The 22,716-nt window shown below is 39.9% G+C and overlaps 1 protein-coding gene across 2 annotated transcripts in view; it reads right to left on the bottom strand.

Annotated features, from left to right (window-relative positions):
* The window catches only part of LOC128696380 (uncharacterized), a 320,039-nt gene that overhangs the window by 127,724 nt on the left and 169,599 nt on the right, over positions 1–22,716 (bottom strand). For both annotated transcript variants that reach the window (XR_011392930.1, XM_053787632.2), the window contains exon 14: positions 5,414–5,528. Coding sequence is in view for 1 of the 2 variants with exons in the window: in XM_053787632.2 (XP_053643607.2) it covers positions 5,414–5,528 (115 nt within the window). In the remaining variant the exon portion in view is untranslated. The remainder of the gene's footprint in view (positions 1–5,413; positions 5,529–22,716) is intronic.

The following is a 22,716-nucleotide window of genomic DNA, read 5'->3' as shown; positions in this document are numbered from 1 at the left end:
GGTTTTTCTCCTTTTTCTAAATAGTTCTTGTTCTTCTTTATTTCTTCTATTGTCCATGGGGAAGTGGAAAAGAATCTTTCCTCCGTAAGCCATGCGTGTCGTATGAGGCGACTAAAATGCCGGGAGCAATGGGCTAGTAACCCCTTCTCCTGTAGACACTTACTAAAAAAGAGAAGAAGAAAAACTTTATAAAACTGGGATGCTTAAATGTGCGTGGATGTAGTGCGGATGACAAGAAACAGATGATTGCTGATGTTATGAATGAAAAGAAGTTGGATGTCCTGGCCCTAAGCGAAACAAAGCTGAAGGGGGTAGGAGAGTTTCAGTGGGGGGAAATAAATGGGATTAAATCTGGAGTATCTGAGAGAGTTAGAGCAAAGGAAGGGGTAGCAGTAATGTTAAATGATCAGTTATGGAAGGAGAAAAGAGAATATGAATGTGTAAATTAAAGAATTATGTGGATTAAAGTAAAGGTTGGATGCGAGAAGTGGGTCATAATAAGCGCGTATGCACCTGGAGAAGAGAGGAATGCAGAGGAGAGAGAGAGATTTTGGGAGATGTTAAGTGAATGTATAGGAGCCTTTGAACCAAGTGAGAGAGTAATTGTGGTAGGGGACCTGAATGCTAAAGTAGGAGAAACTTTTAGAGAGGGTGTGGTAGGTAAGTTTGGGGTGCCAGGTGTAAATGTTAATGGGAGCCCTTTGATTGAACTTTGTATAGAAAGGGGTTTAGTTATAGGTAATACATATTTTAAGAAAAAGAGGATAAATAAGTATACAAGATATGATGTAGGGCGAAATGACAGTAGTTTGTTGGATTATGTATTGGTAGATAAAAGACTGTTGAGTAGACTTCAGGATGTACATGTTTATAGAGGGGCCACAGATATATCAGATCACTTTCTAGTTGTAGCTACACTGAGAGTAAAAGGTAGATGGGATACAAGGAGAATAGAAGCATCAGGGAAGAGAGAGGTGAAGGTTTATAAACTAAAAGAGGAGGCAGTTAGGGTAAGATATAAACAGCTATTGGAGGATAGATGGGCTAATGAGAGCATAGGCAATGGGGTCGAAGAGGTATGGGGTAGGTTTAAAAATGTAGTGTTAGAGTGTTCAGCAGAAGTTTGTGGTTACAGGAAAGTGGGTGCGGGAGGGAAGAGGAGCGATTGGTGGAATGATGATGTAAAGAGAGTAGTAAGGGAGAAAAAGTTAGCATATGAGAAGTTTTTACAAAGTAGAAGTGATGCAAGGAGGGAAGAGTATATGGAGAAAAAGAGAGAGGTTAAGAGAGTGGTGAAGCAATGTAAAAAGAGAGCAAATGAGAGAGTGGGTGAGATGTTATCAACAAATTTTGTTGAAAATAAGAAAAAGTTTTGGAGTGAGATTAACAAGTTAAGAAAGCCTAGAGAACAAATGGATTTGTCAGTTAAAAATAGGAGAGGAGAGTTATTAAATGGAGAGTTAGAGGTATTGGGAAGATGGAGGGAATATTTTGAGGAATTGTTAAATGTTGATGAAGATAGGGAAGCTGTGATTTCGTGTATAGGACAAGGAGGAATAACATCTTGTAGGAGTGAGGAAGAGCCAGTTGTGAGTGTGGGGGAAGTTCGTGAGGCAGTAGGTAAAATGAAAGGGGGTAAGGCAGCCGGGTTTGATGGGATAAAGATAGAAATGTTAAAAGCAGGTGGGGATATAGTTTTGGAGTGGTTGGTGCAATTATTTAATAAATGTATGGAAGAGGGTAAGGTACCTAGGGATTGGCAGAGAGCATGCATAGTTCCTTTGTATAAAGGCAAAGGGGATAAAAGAGAGTGCAAAAATTATAGGGGGATAAGTCTGCAGAGTATACCTGGTAAAGTGTATGGTAGAGTTATTATTGAAAGAATTAAGAGTAAGACAGAGAATAGGATAGCAGATGAACAAGGAGGCTTTAGGAAAGGTAGGGGGTGTGTGGACCAGGTGTTTACAGTGAAACATATAAGTGAACAGTATTTAGATAAGGCTAAAGAGGTCTTTGTGGCATTTATGGATTTGGAAAAGGCGTATGACAGGGTGGATAGGGGGGCAATGTGGCAGATGTTGCAAGTGTATGGTGTAGGAGGTAGGTTACTGAAAGCAGTGAAGAGTTTTTACGAGGATAGTGAGGTTCAAGTTAGAGTATGTAGGAAAGAGGGAAATTATTTCCCAGTAAAAGTAGGCCTTAGACAAGGATGTGTGATGTCACCGTGGTTGTTTAATATATTTATAGATGGGGTTGTAAGAGAAGTAAATGCGAGGGTCTTGACAAGAGGCGTGGAGTTAAAAGATAAAGAATCACACACAAAGTGGGAGTTGTCACAGCTGCTCTTTGCTGATGACACTGTGCTCTTGGGAGATTCTGAAGAGAAGTTGCAGAGATTGGTGGATGAATTTGGTAGGGTGTGCAAAAGAAGAAAATTAAAGGTGAATACAGGAAAGAGTAAGGTTATGAGGATAACAAAAAGATTAGGTGAAAGATTGAATATCAGATTGGAGGGAGAGTGTATGGAGGAGGTGAATGTATTCAGGTATTTGGGAGTGGACGTGTCAGCGGATGGGTCTATGAAAGATGAGGTGAATCATAGAATTGATGAGGGAAAAAGAGTGAGTGGTGCACTTAGGAGTCTGTGGAGACAAAGAACTTTGTCCTTGGGGGCAAAGAGGGGAATGTATGAGAGAATAGTTTTACCAACGCTCTTATATGGGTGTGAAGCATGGGTGATGAATGTTGCAGCGAGGAGAAGGCTAGAGGCAGTGGAGATGTCATGTCTGAGGGCAATGTGTGGTGTGAATATAATGCAGAGAATTCGTAGTTTGGAAGTTAGGAGGAGGTGCGGGATTACCAAAACTGTTGTCCAGAGGGCTGAGGAAGGGTTGTTGAGGTGGTTCGGACATGTAGAGAGAATGGAGCGAAACAGAATGACTTCAAGAGTGTATCAGTCTGTAGTGGAAGGAAGGCGGGGTAGGGGTCGGCCTAGGAAAGGTTGGAGAGAGGGGGTAAAGGAGGTTTTGTGTGCGAGGGGCTTGGACTTCCAGCAGGTATGCGTGAGCGTGTTTGATAGGAGTGAATGGAGACAAATGGTTTTTAATACTTGACGTGCTGTTGGAGTGTGAGCAAAGTAACATTTATGAAGGGGTTCAGGGAAACCGGCAGGCCGGACTTGAGTCCTGGAGATGGGAAGTACAGTGCCTGCACTCTGAAGGAGGGGTGTTAATGTTGCAGTTTAAAAACTGTAGTGTAAAGCACCCTTCTGGCAAGACAGTGATGGAGTGAATGATGGTGAAAGTTTTTCTTTTTCGGGCCACCCTGCCTTGGTGGGAATCGGCCAGTGTGATAATAAAAAAACATCACCCATCAAATTAGCCTGGTCCTGTGGATCGTCAAGTTTAATTTCAACATCTTCATCATCCTCATCAGTGAAGGTATGAACTAGGCACCCACTCTCCTATAACCACAAACTTCTGCCCCACATTCTAATACTGCATTTTTAAAACTATTCCAACCCTCTTCAACCCCCCCACTACTCATACTTGCAGCAGCCCACCTTTCTGCCAATAATTGCTTATATCTCACCCGAACTTCCTCCTCCCTTAGTTTATACACTTTCAACTCCCTCTTGCTTGTTGTTGCCATTTTCCTCTTTTCCCACTTACCTCTTACTCTAACTGTAGCTACAACTAAATAATGATCCGATACATCAGTTGCCCCTCTATAAACGTGTACATTGTAGAGCCTACCCATCAACCTTTTATCCACCAATACATAATCTAACAAACTACTTTCATTACATGCTATATCATACCTTGTATATTTATTTATCCTTTTCTTCATAAAATATGTATTACTTATTACCAAACCTCTTTCTACACATAGCTCAATTAAAGGCTCCCCATTTTCATTTACCCTTGGCACCCCAAAATTACCTACTACTCCCTCTACAACATTTTTGCCCATTTTAGCACTGAAATCCCCAATCACCATTACTCTCACACTTGGTTCAAAACTCCCCACGCATTCAGTCAACATTTCCCAAAATCTCTCTCTCTCCTCTACACTTCTCTCTTCTCCACGTGCATATACGCTTACTATAACCCACTTTTCACATCCAACCTTTATTTTACTCCACATAATCCTTGAATTAATACATTTGTAGTCCCTCTTTTCCTGCCATAACTTATCCTTCAACATTATTGCTACTCCGTTAGCACTAACTCTATTTGAAACCCCTGACCTAATCCCATTTATTCCTCTCCACTGAAACTCTCCTACCCCCTTCAGCTTTGTTTCATTTAAAGCCAGGACATCCAGCTTCTCATTCATAACATCCACAATCATCTCTTTCTTATCATTTGCACAACATCCACGCACATTCAGACTTCCCACTTTGACAATTTTCTTCTTATCCTTTTTAGTAATTATTACAGGAAAAGGGGTTACTAGCCCATTGTTCCCGGCATTTTAGTTGACTTTTACAACACGCATGGCTTACGGAGGAAAGATTCTTATTCCACTTCCCCATGGATATAAAAGGAAAAGTAATAAGACCAAGTACTATTAAGATAAAATCAAAGACAACTCAGATGAGTGTGTATAAATAAACATGTACATGTATGTGCAGTGTGACCTAAGTGTAAGTAGAAGTAGCAAGACGTACCTGTAATCTTGCATATTTATGAGACAGACAAAAGACACCAGCAATCCTACCATCAAGTAAAACAATTACAGGCTTTCGTTTCACACTCACTTGGCAGGACGGTAGTACCTCCCCTGGGTGGTTGCTGTCTACCAACCTACCAAATCATTAATTAACACATGGATCCTGTACTATATGTAGACTAAGGTGCACATAATGGTAAACGACTAACAAGACTTTCCATGAAATCTTACAATAAATTCACAAGAATTGAAAAAAAAAAAAAATCCTATACTAGTTTTCATGTAAAATGAACTGCAGTGATTTTGGGGAACATTGCAGAAACTTGTGAGTGTTCTAAATAGGAGTAAATTGAGACAAGTGGTTTTTAATGGATGTGTTGTTAGAGTATGAGAAAAGTAACTTTTATGGAGGGGTTCAGGAAAACCGGTTATCTGGAGCTGAGTCCTGGAGGAGTGGGGATGTTGCAGTCACAGGGTAATCTGAAGTGTTACATCAAAACACACCGTATGACCCTTTCGGGTTTAGTGCTGAGTTATGATTGTAATAATCATGTGTCAAAACACTTCTGAATGAAAAATGGTGAGCACATTTCTTTCTCTGGGTTGCCCTTCCTTGGTTGGAGACAGCTGTTAAGGTATAAAAAAAAAATTAAATATAACATAGCTACACTTTTAACAGTCAGATAGTGAGACAACTGATACAGACTTGAAAAAAGAAAGATGACTGATACAAACTTACCAGCAATAACAGATGCCAATTTTTTAATTAGAAGACTTCTATCTCTTCTTATCTTTTCTTCTTCGGTCCTGAGTTTCATTTCTTCCAATCTCAGAGTTGAGCAAACCTTTGATGCCTGCAAGAAGTAAATCTGCATGTATTATGTAGTCTTACTGAATCAAAACAAATACAGTGGAACCTCGGTTTTCATGATTAATTCGTTCCAGAAAGTCTGATGAAAACAGAATTGTACAAAAACTGAAGCAATATTTCCCATAAGAAATAATGTAAATCTAATTAATCCATGTTAACAAAAAATACATTTTATAGAGAATAACTATAGTTTTACATACAGAAAACAATGAGAAATAAATATAAATGACTAATGAAATGGATAAATGAACATTTAACATCACTTTTACCTTTATTGAAGACCCTTGTTGGCGTATGGAAGACGGTGAGGAGGGGAGAGGGAGGAGAGGCTACTGTATGGAAGGGGAATCCCCCTCCATAAGAACTTCAGATATCAAGGCCCTATCCGGGGTTAATTCCCTTCTTTGTCTTTTATTGACGAGATCAGCCAAGTGTACGCCACTTTCATACGTTTCTACGAGTTCTCTCTTGAATTCTATCGTGTTTCTTGCTTTTTTTATCAAAGGGCTGGCACTCGGAACTTTCTTGGGCCCCATGGTGGCTTATTTAGCAGTCGCATTCAGTAAACAAGCACAAAAAACAATGGTTTATTATGAAATGTTTCGGATGAACATGTGGGGTAATGCTCACTCAATGAGAATCAAAGCCAGACTGAGTCAGAACACGTGGGATGCTTTGTGTGGGCACGGGCAGGTGAACGCGTTTATCAACTCTACGAAAAATGAGTGGATGTACGAAAATTGGGACAAAATTTCAGCAAAAAGAGCCATCGAAAAGCCAATCATAGAAAAGTGAGGTTCCACTGTAAATAAAATAAAAAATAAATAAAATAAATAAATGAATAAATAAATAAATATATATATACAGTGGAACCTCTGCTTACGAATTTAATCCATTCCGTGACCTTGTTCGTATCCTGATTTGTTCATATGCTGGGTTAATTTTCCTCATTTAAATTAATTGAAACGCCATTAATTCGTTCCATGGGAATTCATGCTGTCAGGAGGCATGACAAAATAGTACTTCAATATGATGCTACGGCTTATTTAACTATCACAATTCATTTAACATGACATAATAAACAATATTAATAACATAGAAACATGACATATACTCTAGAATGAATAAAATAGGCCATAACATGGTGAGTGATGGTGATGCTGGCAGTGGCAGAAAGCATCCGCCATTTAATCTCCCACTCTAGTATCTTCCCAGTCCATAACCCCACACCTTAGTGGTGAGGCTGTCACATATGTAACCACAGGTGTGGTCAAGACAGATGTATATATAGGTGAAGACGTGATCACTGTGGCCACATCAACATTCACCTGATAACATCCAAGACAGCACCACGCCTCCTATTCGTCGATTGGCTCATCGTGGCGGCACAAATATCTTTCCTTCGCCTCCACTCACCACTACACAAATGGACCAATCAGAAGCCACGATTCCACCACAGTCTTCTATACACTCTGTAGCGGAGACACCAACATTGAATGAACCTTCAATGCTGCAACCACCAACAAAAACTTCACCAGTCATCACTCGACATATTAATACAGAAGATCAACACCGAGATCAATACCTGCACTGGAAAGATATAACTTTTTATACGACTCCTGACCAAGAACCCGCCATGAATGTCGACACTTTGTACGAGAAATTACACGACAGAACAGTCAAGTTTACAAATCGTAAAGGAACCCATTGCTCCTTCACAGCACTCAAGATGATCTTTGACCAGTTACAAGCCGACCCAGCATTTCGACCCAAGATTACAAGACTACTCATGGTTTCCTCCCAACAACTGCTCAACATAAGGAATACCTCCAACACTGAAGAAATGATGTAACTCCTGACTCACACTTTAACGACACCTGACCAATCAAGAAGCTAGCCTCCCTTGACCACGCCTCCAGCTTCTGCCAGCCGCCAATCAACATCAAAAATGCAAGATGCAGATAGCTTGCCAGCCAGATGACTGAGTGTTCTCCTGTTTTTTGTGTTGCTGTTTCCGTCTGCTTCCAAGGCTTAGCTGTTGGGTCTAGTCCTGACTCTTCTCTCTTCGACTCAAGACATTCCTCTCACCGACTATTCTTCAAGCTGTCCCCACTTGCCCCTCACCCCTAGTGGGTCCTTACCTGTGAGTCCTCTGTTCTGTTCTGTTCTGTGGCCACAGTGGTGGCCAGTGGTGGTGGTGGCGGCGGCTTTCAGCTGCCTCACTTTCTGCTACTGCCACACACTCTGCTGCTGCCTCACTCTCTGCTGCTGCCTCACTCTCTGCTGCTGCCTCACTCTCTGCTGCTGTCTCACTCTCTGCTGCTGCCTCACTCTCTGCTGCTGCCTCACTCTCTGCTGCTGCTCTACACTCCCTGCAGGCCTGCTACACTCCCAGCATGCCTGCTACACTCCGTGCATGTTCTAGCTACACTCCCAGCATACCTGCTACACTCCCTGCATGCCTGCTGCACTCCATCAAACTAACTATGTAATTAAACTAACATCTCCTCCAAGGTAAATGCAAATATTTCTTATTTATAAATTAAAATGTAAATATTTCTTATTTATAAATTATGTTCATACATTGTTTGTGGATAGTGGTGGTGGCAGAAGCCTGTACGGCTTCTCTCAGTGGCCATTATAAACCCAACAACAACACTTCCATCACTTATCTTTGCATACATTATGACATATTTTATTCATTATAGAGTATATATCATGTTTCTGTTATTAATATTGTTTATGTCATATTAGATGAATTGTGATAGATAAATAAGCTGTAGAATTGATGATAACATCATACTGAAGTACTCCTCTGTCAAGCCTCCTGACAGCAGGAACAGATTAATTGAATTTCAATTATTTCTTGTGGGGAAAATTAATTCGGCTAATGATAGAACTAGTTAAGGACAAGCTCTCTGGAACGGATTAAAATCGTTACCCGAGGGTCCACTGTACATACATTATTATTCAACATATCGGCAGCTTCCCACTGAGGCAGGGTGAAGAAAAAACTTTCATCATTCAACATTTTTACCAGCACTCATACATAATTACTGTCTTTGCAGAGGCACTCAGATATGACAGTTTAGACATCTCTCCAAACTGCCAATATCCTAAACCCCTCCTTTAACCCCTTAACTGTCCAAACGTAGATCTACGTTGTTGAGATTAAGACACATGTGCAACATCTGGGTATCTTTATTGTAGACGTTTCGCCATCCAGTGGCTTTATCAATACAAATTCTAGGACATAACTTGAAGACAGTAGAACTATGTACAGAAGATGAGGTAATCAGTCCCTCAACCTATAAGCGCCAGGATCCTGTCTTCTGCTTCAGAATCTCCACGACTATGGTGCTCTTCGCACCTACTCCTAGGTTGAGGGACTGATTACCTCATCTTCTGTACATAGTTCTACTGTCTTCAAGTTATGTCCTAGAATTTGTATTGATAAAGCCACTGGATGGCGAAACGTCTACAATAAAGATACCCAGATGTTGCACATGTGTCTTAATCTCATCTTGTCAGTATTATATACCATTCGTACACATCTACGTTGTTACCCCTAGTGCTCCAAACGTAGATCAACGTTATATTTTTCCTGCCTCTAAATTTGGCATGATTAGCCTGAGATGCCTGGTCAGCACAGAATGAGTCTTAACATTCAGTGTTTACCTGGAGAGAGTTCTGGGGATCAATGCCCCTGCGGCCTGGTCTGTGACCAGGCCTCATCAACCAGGCTGTTACTGCTGGCCACACTCAATCCAACGTATGAACCACAGCCCGGCTGGTCAGGTACCAACTTTAGATGCCTGTCCGGTGTCTGCTTGAAGACAGCCAGGGGTCTACTGGTAATCCCCCTTATGTATAATGGGAGGCAGTTGAACAGTCTTGTGCCCCTGACACTTGTTGTGTTGTCTCTTAACATGCTAGTGGCACCCCTGCTTTTCATTGGGGGGATGTTGCACTGTCTGCTGAATCTTTTGCTTTCATAGGGAGTGATTCTGTGTGCAGGTTTGGTACTAATCCCTCTAGGATTTTCCAGGTGTACATAATCATGCATTTCTCCTGCCTGTATTCCATGGAGTACAGGTTCAGGAACTTCAATCGTTCCCAGTAATTGAGGTGTTTTATCTCAGAAATGCATGCCGTGAAGGTTCTCCGTGCATTTTCTAGGTCAGTGGTTGGAATTTATTTTATACTCTGATGAAATTTTAATTTCCTCATGTTTACCATATCGGAGTAATTGACATTTCTCATCGGTGAACTTCATATTGTTTACTGCAGCCCATTTAAAGATTTGGTTGATGTCCACCTGGAGCCTTGCAGTGTCTTCAATGGAGGACACTGTCATGTAGATTCGGGCGTCATCTGCAAAGGAAGACACGGCACTGTGACTTATATCCCTGTCTATATCCATTATGAGGATGAGGAACAAGACTGGAGTGAGAACTGTGCCTTGCATAACAGAGCTTTTCACTGTAGCCGCCTCAGACTTTACTCTGTTGACTACTACTGTGTTCTATTTGTTAGGAAATTATAGATCCATCTACCAACTTTTCCTGTTATTCCTTTCATGCATTTTGTGTGCTATTACACCATGGTCACACTTGATGAAGGCTTTTGCAAAGTCTGTGTATATTACATATGAATTCTGTTTGTCTTCTAGTGCATCCAGGACCTTGTCGTAGTGATCCAGTAGTTGGGACAAACATGAGCTACCTGCTCTAAATCCATGCTGCCCTGGGTTTTGTAATTGATGGGTATCTAGATGGGTGGTGATCTTGCTCCTTAGAACCCTTTCAAAGATTTTTATGATATGGGATGTTAGTGCTATCGGTCTGTAGTTCTTTGTTATTGCTTTACTGCCCCCTTTGTGGAGTGGGGCTATGTCTGTTGTTTTTAGTAACTGTGGGATGACCCCAGTGTCCATGCTACCTCTCCATAGGATGTTAAAAGCACCTGATAGGGGCTTCTTGCAGTTCTTGATGAACACAGAGTTCCACGAGTCTGGGCCTAGGGCAGAGTGCATGGGCATGTCATTTATTGCCTGTTCGAAGTCATTTGGCATTAGGATAATATCAGATAGGTGTGTGTCTACCAAATTCTGTCTCTCATAAAAAATTTGTCTAGATCTTCGACTCTCAGTCTGGTTCGCAGCTCGCTAAAGACCAAGTCATATTGGGACTTTAGTAGCTTGCTCATTTCCTTGCTGTCATCTGTGTTGGACCCATCCCATTTAAGTAGGGGCCCAATACTGGATGTTCTAGACTTTGATTTGGTATAAGAAAACAAATATTTTGGGTTTCTTGCAATTTCATTTATAACTTTTAGTTCTTCTCGCATTTCTTGACTCCTGTAAGATTCCTTTAGCTTTAGCTCGATGTTTGCTATTTCTCTGACCAGTGTCCCCCTACGTATTGGCCTCTGTAGCTGCTCTGTTATTCTTTGCTTTCGCCTGTAAAGGGAGCACCTTTCTCTTTCTAGTTTACATCTTCTCCTTTTTCTTAAAAGAATATGCCTTGAGCATACCTCAAGTGCCACAGAGTTAATTTGTTCTAGACATAGGGTAGGATCCGTGTTACTAAGTCTATCTTCCCAGTCTATGTCATTTAGGACTTGATTTACTGGGTCCCACCTTATGTTTTTGTAAATGAAGTTGAATTTGGTGAAGGCTCCCTCGTGACTGATCATATTTTATCGGTCTGGGGTTCCCCGCATACATGTCTGGACCTCTATTATGTTGTGATCTGTCTACAGTGGACTCTTGAATTTCTTCATCCCTTTTCTGTATGTAAAACTATAGTTATTCTCTATAAAATGTATTTTTGTTAATATTTCCTATATGAAATAATGTAAATCCAATTAATCCATTCCAGACACCCAAAAATATTAACAAAAAATACATTTTATAGAGAATAACTATAGTTTTACATACAGAAAAGGGATGATACAATTCGAGGGTCCACTGTATATTGTTTTAGATGTGATGACATTTCGTATCAGATCATCATTGTTAGTGAAGATGAGGTCCAGCATATTCTCCAATCTTGTAGGCTCTATTATTTGCTGGTCTAACCCTTTCAGGGTCCAGAGGCCAAATTTCAAAGTGTGCACCAGTGTCCAAGAATTTAAAAAAAAAAATTTGTTGTTATTTTTTCTTAAAAAATGGTAGAGAATCTTTTTCTGAAGGTAATAAAACAAAAAGTACAAAACTTAATGGAATATTTATGAAATTATGCTCTCGCGAATTTTTATGCATCAGTGATATTTACACATCAGCGATTTTGCCGACTTTGACTCCCATTTTAGGCCAATTACATTATTCCAGTTGACCAAATTCTTAGCTATTTCACTAGTATTACTTCTATTCTATTGATTGAGCACAAGAAATTGCCAAGTCAAATGTTTCAATTACAATATACAGGTCTCCCTCAACATTCGCGAGGGTTAGGGGATCAATAGCCTCGCGAATGTTGAAAAACCGTGAATGTTTGGTGCCCCAATATATTGTAGGGAAATATATTACAATACTGCTTCCTTAACTTGTTAAACCATGAATAATCATAAAATACATGAAAACGTCGTAAATTGTACTAAATATATACATGTTATGCTTTAATAACGTATGTTATTTAATAACATGTATGTTATTTAATAACATGTATGTTATTAAATACCACAGACTCCACCACTGCCTCTACCAATGCCTCCACCACTGCGAGTCCATACTACCCTCCCTCCGACCCCAGCAACTGGCAGCCAGCCCTCCCACCACTCAGTGTGGTGAGTGTTTTGTTTGTTCATTATTTGCTATTAAACTACAGAATAAATAATGTAAACCCATTCATGACTGCATATTGGAATGGCTATTAGGAAAGGTATTAGACGGTGACATCATGTGTTTACTCTTGAACACAGCAAAGAATCGAACATTTCTGCTATTGCTAATAATAACAATAGTAATAATAATAATAATAATAATAATAATAAATACGATATAATTGAAGAAGGAAATTGTACAAAAATACGAGGGAGTGGTTGACACATCGTCAGTGTGACTTTGTTTATGCTGGAGTGAGCATTAGTCTCCCTGCTCTTCCAAACATTTCACAATAATTCAGCGGCTGAGGCAGTGGTATTTAATAACATATATGTTATAAATAATAATAGTACATGTTATTATTAATAACATGTATTATTATTAACATGTATGTATTTAATAACATTTTTTTTTTTTTTCAACAAGTCGGCCGTCTCCCACCGAGGCAGGGTGACCCAAAAAAGAAAGAAAATCCCCAAAAAGAAAATACTTTCATCATCATTCAACACTTTCACCACACTCGCACATTATCACTGTTTTTGCAGAGGTGCTCAGAATACAACAGTCTAGAAGCATACACATATACAGATACACAACATATCCCTCCAAACTGCCAATATCCCAAACCCCTCCTTTAAAGTGCAGGCATTGTACTTCCCATTTCCAGGACTGAAGTCCGACTATATGAAAATAACCGGTTTCCCTGAATCCCTTCACTAAATATTACCCTGCTCACACTCCAACAGATCGTCAGGTCCCAAGTACCATTCGTCTCCATTCACTCCTATCTAACACGCTCACGCACGCTTGCTGGAAGTCCAAGCCCCTTACCCACAAAACCTCCTTTACCCCCTCTCTCCAACCCTTTCGAGGATGACCCCTACCCCGCCTTCCTTCCCCTATAGATTTATATGCTTTCCATGTCATTCTACTTTGATCCATTCTCTCTAAATGACCAAACCACCTCAACAACCCCTCTTCTGCCCTCTGACTAATACTTTTATTAACTCCACACCTTCTTCTAATTTCCACACTCCGAATTTTCTGCATAATATTTACACCACACATTGCCCTTAAACAGGACATCTCCACTGCCTCCAACCGTCTCCTCGCTGCTGCATTTACCACCCAAGCTTCACACCCATATAAGAGTGTTGGTACTACTATACTTTCATACATTCCCTTCTTTGCCTCCATAGATAACGTTTTTTGACTCCACATATACCTCAACGCACCACTCACCTTTTTTCCCTCATCAATTCTATGATTAACCTCATCCTTCATAAATCCATCCGCCGACACGTCAACTCCCAAGTATCTGAAAACATTCACTTCTTCCATACTCCTCCTCCCCAATTTGATATCCAATTTTTCTTTATCTAAATCATTTGACACCCTCATCACCTTACTCTTTTCTATGTTCACTTTCAACTTTCTACCTTTACACACATTCCCAAACTCATCCACTAACCTTTGCAATTTTTCTTTAGAATCTCCCATAAGCACAGTATCATCAGCAAAAAGTAACTGTGTCAATTCCCATTTTGAATTTGATTCCCCATAATTTAATCCCACCCCTCTCGCAAACACCCTAGCATTTACTTCCTTTACAACCCCATCTATAAATATATTAAACAACCATGGTGACATTACACATCCCTGTCTAAGACCTACTTTTACCGGGAAGTAGTCTCCCTCTCTTCTACACACCCTAACCTGAGCCTCACTATCCTCATAAAAACTCTTTACAGCATTTAATAACTTACCACCTATTCCATATACTTGCAACATCTGCCACATTGCTCCTCTATCCACTCTATCATATGCCTTTTCTAAATCCATAAATGCAATAAAAACTTCCCTATCTTTATCTAAATACTGTTCACATATATGCTTCAATGTAAACACCTGATCTACACATCCCCTACCCACTCTAAAACCTCCTTGCTCATCCGCAATCCTACATTCTGTCCTACCTCTAATTCTTTCAATTATAACCCTACCGTACACTTTTCCTGGTATACTCAGTAAGCTTATTCCTCTATAATTTTTACAGTCTCTTTTGTCCCCTTTCCCTTTATATAAAGGGACTATACATGCTCTCTGCCAATCCCTAGGTACCTTCCCCTCTTTCATACATTTATTAAACAAAAGTACCAACCACTCCAACACTATATCCCCCCCTGCTTTTAACATTTCTGTCATGATCCCATCAGTTCCAGCTGCTTTACCCCCTTTCATTTTACGTAATGCCTCACGTACCTCCCCCACACTTACATTCTGCTCTTCTTCACTCCTAAAAGATGGTATACCTCCCTGACCAGTGCATGAAATTACTGCCTCTCTTTCTTCCTTAACATTTAAAAGTTCCTCAAAATATTCTCGCCATCTACCCAATACCTCCATCTCCCCATCTATTAACTCCCCTACTCTGTTTTTAACTGACAAATCCATATTTTCCCTAGGCTTTCTTAACTTGTTTAACTCACTCCAAAATTTTTTCTTATTTTCATTAAAATTTCTTGACAGTGCCTCTCCCACTCTATCATCTGCTCTCCTTTTGCACTCTCTCACCACTCTCTTTACCTTTCTTTTACTCTCCATATACTCTGCTCTTCTTATAACACTTCTGCTTTGTAAAAACCTCTCATAAGCTACCTTTTTCTCTTTTATCACACCCTTTACTTCATCATTCCACCAATCACTCCTCTTTCCTCCTGCCCCCACCCTCCTATAACCACAAACTTCTGCCCCACATTCTAATACTGCATTTTTAAAACTATTCCAACCCTCTTCAACCCCCCCACTACTCATCTTTGCACTAGCCCACCTTTCTGCCAATAGTCGCTTATATCTCACCCGAACTTCCTCCTCCCTTAGTTTATACACTTTCACCTCCCTCTTACTTGTTGTTGCCACCTTCCTCTTTTCCCATCTACCTCTTACTCTAACTGTAGCTACAACTAAATAATGATCCGATATATCAGTTGCCCCTCTATAAACATGTACATCCTGGAGCCTACCCATCAACCTTTTATCCACCAATACATAATCTAATAAACTACTTTTATTACGTGCTACATCATACCTTGTATATTTATTTATCCTCTTTTTCATAAAATATGTATTACTTATTACCAAATTTCTTTCTACACATAGCTCAATTAAAGGCTCCCCATTTACATTTACCCCTGGCACCCCAAATTTACCTACTACTCCTTCCATAACATTTTTACCCACTTTAGCATTGAAATCCCCAACCACCATTACTCTCACACTTGATTCAAAACTCCCCACGCATTCACTCAACATTTCCCAAAATCTCTCTCTCTCCTCTACACTTCTCTCTTCTCCAGGTGCATACACGCTTATTATAACCCACTTTTCACATCCAATCTTTATTTTACTCCACATAATCCTTGAATTAATACATTTATAGTCCCTCTTTTCCTGCCATAGCTTATCCTTCAACATTATTGCTACTCCTTCTTTAGCTCTAACTCTATTTGAAACCCCTGACCTAATCCCATTTATTCCTCTCCACTGAAACTCTCCCACCCCCTTCAGCTTTGTTTCACTTAAAGCCAGGACATCCAGCTTCTTCTCATTCATAACATCCACAATCATCTCTTTCTTATCATCTGCACAACATCCACGCACATTCAGACTTCCCACTTTGACAATTTTCTTCTTCTTATTCTTTTTAGTAATCTTTACAGGAAAAGGGGTTACTAGCCCATTGTTCCCGGCATTTTAGTTGACTTTTACAACACGCATGGCTTACGGAGGAAAGATTCTTATTCCACTTCCCCATGGATATAAAAGGAAAATTAATAAGACCAAGAACTATTAAGATAAAATCAAAGAAAACTCAGATGAGTGTGTATAAATAAATGTGTACATGTATGTGTAGTGTGACCTAAGTGTAAGTAGAAGTAGCAAGACATGCCTGTAATCTTGCATATTTATGAGACAGACAAAAGACATCAGCAATCCTACCATCATGTAAAACAATCACAGGCTTCGTTTTACACTCACTTGGCAGGACGGTAGTACCTCCCTGGGTGGTTGCTGTCTACCAACCTACTACCTAACTTAATAACATATATGTTATAAATAATAACAGTACATATTATTAATAACATATTATTATTAATATTATTATTAATAATATTATTAATAATGTATGAAAGTATAGTAGTACCAACACTCTTATATGGGTGTGAAGCTTGGGTGGTAAATGCAGCAGCGAGGAGACGGTTGGAGGCAGTGGAGATGTCCTGTTTAAGGGCAATGTGTGGTGTAAATATTATGCAGAAAATTCGGAGTGTGGAAATTAGGAAAAGGTGTGGAGTTAGTAAGAATATTAGTCAGAGGGCAGAAGAGGGGTTGTTGAGGTGGTTTGGTCATTTAGAGAGAATGGATCAAAGTAGAATGACATGGAAAGCATATAAATCTATAGGGGAAGGAAGGCGGGGTAGGGGTCGTCCTTGAAAGGGTTGGAGAGAGGGGGTAAAGGAGGTTTTGTGGGCAAGGGGCTTGGACTTCCAGCAAGCGTGCGTGAGCGTGTTAGATAGGAGTGAATGGAGACGAATGGTACTTGGGACCTGACGATCTGTTGGAGTGTGAGCAGGGTAATATTTAGTGAAGGGATTCAGGGAAACCGCTTATTTTCATATAGTCAGACTTGAGTCCTGGAAATGGGAAGTACAATGCCTGCACTTTAAAGGAGGGGTTTGGGATATTGGCAGTTTGGAGGGATATGTTGTGTATCTTTATATGTGTATGCTTCTAAACTGTTGTATTCCGAGCACCTCTGCAAAAACAGTGATAATGTGTGAGTGTGGTGAAAGTGTTGAATGATGATGAAAGTATTTTCTTTTTGGGGATTTTCTTTCTTTTTTGGGTCACCCTGCCTCGGTGGGAGACGGCCGACTTGTTGAAAAAAAAAAAATATTATTATTAACATGTATGTTATTAAATACCATTGCCTCAATCACTGCCTCTACCACTCCAGTCACACTCAATCTACAAGCACCAAACACAATGAATTATTGTGAAATGTTTGGAAGAGCAGGGAGACTAATGTTCACTCCAGCATAAACAAAGTCACACTGACGATGTGTCAACCACTCCCTCGTAGTTTTGTACAATTTCCTTCTTCAATTATATCATATTTATTATTATTATTATTATTCTTATTGTTATTATTAGCTGTAGCAGAAATGTTTAATTCTTTGCAGTGTTCAAGAGTAAACACATGATGTCACCGTCTAATACCTTTCCTAATAGCTAATAGTCATGAATGGGTTTACATTATTTATTCTGTAGTTTAATAGCAAATAATGAACAAACAAAACACTCACCACACTGAGTGGTGGGAGGGCTGGCTGCCAGTTGTGGGGGTCGGAGGGAGGGTAGTAGGGACTCGCAGGTGGCAGGAAACTTAAATATGATTTGGCAGCTGGGAATTTGGTGGCTGGGAATTTGGCGGTTGGGAATTCGCGAATGTGTGAAGCCCGTGAAAGTTGAAAACGTGAATGTTGAGGGAGACCTGTACAGTGATCGGAAATTGGTAATTTGGCCAGTTTAACACAAAGTTCAAAATATTCCAATTTCAAAATAGGGTCCAGAATAAACAATGCAGACATTCCTGGCACTAAACTAACATTTCCTCAGTTCATCAGTTACATTTTGAGGCTTTAGAAATAAATTCCATTTTGATTTTTTATTCACATAATGAATTTTTATTCAAACAAAAAATAGAAGATTTACTGTTATGCAATATTGTAATAATTGTATAAATAACATCACCACATTTGTAAACATATATTAGACCCACCAGCTGACATCTATTAAACATGTGAGGTCATTTGTTTATTCTTGAACATCGGGAAAAATTTAACATTTCTGCTACGCTGAGCTCAGTTTCAAGCCATTTCCAGTACTAAAACCAATCAGAATCATCTCTATTTCTATAATATATCTTCCATTCTATCAAATGAAACCAAGAAATCGCAAACACAATTATAAAAAACATACGAAAAAACACTGGAAAATAGTTTTAATCGAAACTTGCGGTCTCAGTTTTTTTTTCTCTCATTATGCACTGTGTGCTGCAGGATTTGTTTTATGTGGTGCACACATACCACATAGACGTATTCTCTCATATCTAGGCCCAAATTTACCGCTCACAGCTTATCAGAGTGAGCTGAGCTCATGGTGTAGATCTACAGTTTGGACCCTCAACTCAAAGCCATAGAACTATGGCACGGACCCTGAAAACGTTAAGGTGAATTTGATGCAGAGATTTAAAAGCTTGTGTGTGTGCGAATTTTCATCTGAGGTGCCTCCTGGTGTTATCTCTGCTACAACATTATTGCTATATTCCTCCATTTTATGTGCCTTAAGTGGAAATCCCCCAAGAGCAATATGTTGGGGGCAGGAGCTGGAAGATTTTCCAGACAGTAGTCAATTTTCAAAAGCTGTTCCTGGAATTGTTGGGACACTGCATCCAGAGGCTTGTATACAACCACAATGACCAAGTTTTGGTTCTCGATCTTTACAGTATTACAAAAATCTGGTCGAGGAAATATGAAAAAACCTCAATAATAACCCATGTACAACATCCTTTCAATTCTGGTACCACTGGTAGTGTCATCCTGCCAGAATGTCCTATAACCTATGCCCTAAGTAAAGAGAAACAATTCTGGAACGTGTAATACGTGTTTGGCAGGCAGGCTGGCTGGCTGGCTGGCTGGCTGGCTGGCTGGCTGGCTGGCTGGCTGGCTGGCTGTCTCTATCTCAGTCTGTCTGTCTGTTATCTATCTCTGTCTCTATGTCTCTCTCTCACTGGCACACATAAATACAATTATACACAGCATAAATTACTTAGGATAACCACAAAAATCCAGACGAAGTGCTATACTGTGCTTGTAGATATAATGCATAATACGCATGACTGACAAGTAATACGCAGTTTCACTTGTTCAGGAATCAGACATGACTACTATACATCTCTGCATCACGAGTAATACCTGTTGGTTCACAAGTCACTCTGAGACAAAGAGACAAGCAGAGAGACAGAGAAACAAGCAGACAGAGACAGAAAGACAGATAAGCAGAGACAGAGATAAACAGAGAACTAGACAGACATGTTCATGTGTAACAGTGAAAACAAATAAAGCCAAGAGAGTGCATGATCATCAAATGTCACTCCACTGCTGCACTGTCAGCAGTGGAGTGGCACTCGTTTTACACCATGCTTCAAGGAGTTTCATAAATACTCCCACATGTCCAAAACATTGCTGGGACCTATAAATACTATGTACATATTTCTAGACAACAGTATGTGACTAAGGTAGGTGAAAATGTTCACCTGTCACTGTGTTTGTGACTATTTGAGTACTATTTCAGTACCTAATACATATTAGTGTCAGAACAAAGATTGGCTAGGAAATCACAAGAACTACTACAAATTGTAATTATCCAAACATAAAAATTATATAAATTAAAAAAAAAGAAAGAGTGAGAAAAAAGGTACAGTAGACCGTCATTTAGCACAAGTTTATTTGGCATGATTTGAGTATAGCACGATTGAAGAATTGCGACACATTTTTATGTAACACGTCATATGATCAATTTAACACGATTCGCAGAAAGGGAAAAGATTTTGAGCGCGTGGTCGCCCAGTCGCCCGCGGTGGGTTATACCAATAAGTCAATTGGGGAGACCTACTGCCATCTCTCCCGCCACTCACCCCCACGCCCACCATGCTCCCAGCCTCCAGTATGGTTCATACGTGTGCAGGACGAAGGTACTCGGGAACCTTGCTGTGTTTATTTACATACGTTTTTTCTAATCTTCATTGCCATTTGTTAAATCTGCAAAGCAATAATGGCACCCAGTAAGCATACAAGTGTTGCTGAAAGTGGCAAGAAAAGGTTTAAGCGTTCAAGTCTAGAAATTGCGAAGAAAATTGAGATATTAGATAAGCTTAAGGGTGGATCACGTGTGGTGGATATAGTGAGGGCCTATGGCCTTCATGAAGCGTTGGTTCGTACAATTAAAAAGAACGAGGCAAATATACGAGCTTGTGTAATGAATAACCGAAGATGTCATCGTGAAAAGAATGACACGTAGGTCCCAACAAGTAAATAAAACAGAAAACTTGTTGCTTGAGTGGATTGAACAAAAGACAAAGAAAGGTGCACCACTTAATTTCCTCTTAGTTAGGGAAAAGGCCTTACAGTTGTTTAAAGCAGTGTGTGATAAGGAAGGAAAGCCTGAAAAAGTGTGTGTTTAGCACAGGCTGGTTCCACACCTTCAAGTTGCATAATAAGTTACATAATAAGTTTTCTGGTGAAAGTGCTTCAGCTGATCATACAGCAGAAAGTAATTTTCCTGCTGAATTGCAGGAAATTATTTCTGAGGGTGGCTATGAGCCACATCAAGTGGTTTAATGCTGATGAGACAAGTGTTTTTTGAAAAAAAAATGCCAAAACAAACTTTTATCAGTCAGCAAGAGAAGAGTGCACAGGGCTTCAATGCAGCGAAGGACTGCTTCACCTTGCTTCTTTGCAGTAATGCATCAGGTGATTTCAAGTGTAAGCCCATGGTTATTTACCACTCTAAGAGCCCTCGTGCTTTGAAAGGTGTAGATAAAAACACCTTACAAGTAATTGGGAGGTCAAATCAGTCAGCATGGATGACAGAGGAAATATTTATTGACCGGTTTAAGCTTCAATTTATTCCTGAAAGTCAAGTTTTACCTGCACAGCAAGAACCTTGCATTCAAGGCTCTCTTCATTCTTGATAATTCACGTACTCATCCACAAGCTTTGCTTGATGTGACCCCACATGCAAAAGTGGTATTTTTACCTCCAAATACATCTTTAACCCTTTGACTGTTTACGCCGTATATATACGTCTTACGTGCCACTGTTTCTGACGTATTTATACGCATAAATTCTAGCGGCTTCAAATCAAGCAGGAGAAAGCTGGTAGGGCCACATGTGAGAGAATGGGTCTCCATGGTCAGTGTGCACCATATAAAAAAAATCGGGGAGCCAGTGGTGCATTGTGGGAATGCCATTTCAGTTGTCCTTTTTCAGCATGTCTAGCAGTAAGAAATATGTGATTCCCCAGCAAATCTGGGACTCTTCTCTTCCCAAGTGATGCTCTAACACAGATGGAAGTGTCAGTGAAGATCAATTTCATGATTTGGAGGAGTTTGAAACCAAAAGCAATGGAGGAGGAAGAAGAGGAGAAGAGGAGGAGGAGGAAGAGAAGAAGAAGAACAGGAGGAGGAAGAGAAGAAGAAGAACAGGAAGAAGAAGAAGAAGAACAGGAAGAAGAAGAACAGGAAGAAGAAGAAGAAGAACAGGAAGAAGAAGAAGAAGAACAGGAAGAAGAAGAACAGGAAGAAGAAGAAGAAGAAGAAGAAGAAGAAGAAGAAGAAGAAGAAGAAGAAGAAGAAGAAGAAGAAGAAGAAGAAGAAGAAGAAGAAGAAGAAGAAGAAGAAGAAGAAGAAGAAGAAGAAGAAGAAGAAGAAGAAGAAGAAGAAGAAGAAGAAGAAGAAGAAATAATAATATGTTCCCTTGAGGCATGAAAACAGTTCACCCCATCACAGTGACAAGATAAGGGGAGATAACATCTGATAAAAGCTGACGTTTGATGAGCGAAAACGTAAACGAGGGTGGAGCTGATATGGAAAGTTTAGATGACCATCGCCCTCCCTTTGTTTTTGCTGGTACACAAACATTTCTGTCTGTCTATTTGTCTGTCTGTCAAGCTCCCTGTCTATCGGTCTAGCTCTCTGTCTCAGAAAGAGCCACAAGACTCTGTCATCAGGAAAGTAGGATGGAAGGAATGATGACACATGACCATTTACCTAGGATAACTACATAATGGTGGTTGGGGATTTCAATGCTAAAGTGGGTAAAAATGTTATGGAGGGAGTAGTAGGTAAATTTGGGGTGCCAGGGGTAAATGTAAATGGGGAGCCTTTAATTGAGCTATGTGTAGAAAGAAATTTGGTAATAAGTAATACATATTTTATGAAAAAGAGGATAAATACATATACAAGGTATGATGTAGCACGTAATGAAAGTAGTTTGTTAGATTATGTATTGGTGGATAAAAGGTTGATGGGTAGGCTCCAGGATGTACATGTTTATAGAGGGGCAACTGATATATCGGATCATTATTTAGTTGTAGCTACAGTTAGAGTAAGAGGTAGATGGGAAAAGAGGAAGGTGGCAACAACAAGTAAGAGGGAGGTGAAAGTGTATAAACTAAGGGAGGAGGAAGTTCGGGTGAGATATAAGCGACTATTGGCAGAAAG

The sequence above is a fragment of the Cherax quadricarinatus genome, chromosome 39, assembly GCF_038502225.1.
Source record: "Cherax quadricarinatus isolate ZL_2023a chromosome 39, ASM3850222v1, whole genome shotgun sequence".
In the NCBI taxonomy this organism is placed as follows: Eukaryota; Metazoa; Arthropoda; class Malacostraca; order Decapoda; family Parastacidae; genus Cherax; species Cherax quadricarinatus.
This window is presented reverse-complemented; position numbering and strand designations above follow the sequence as displayed.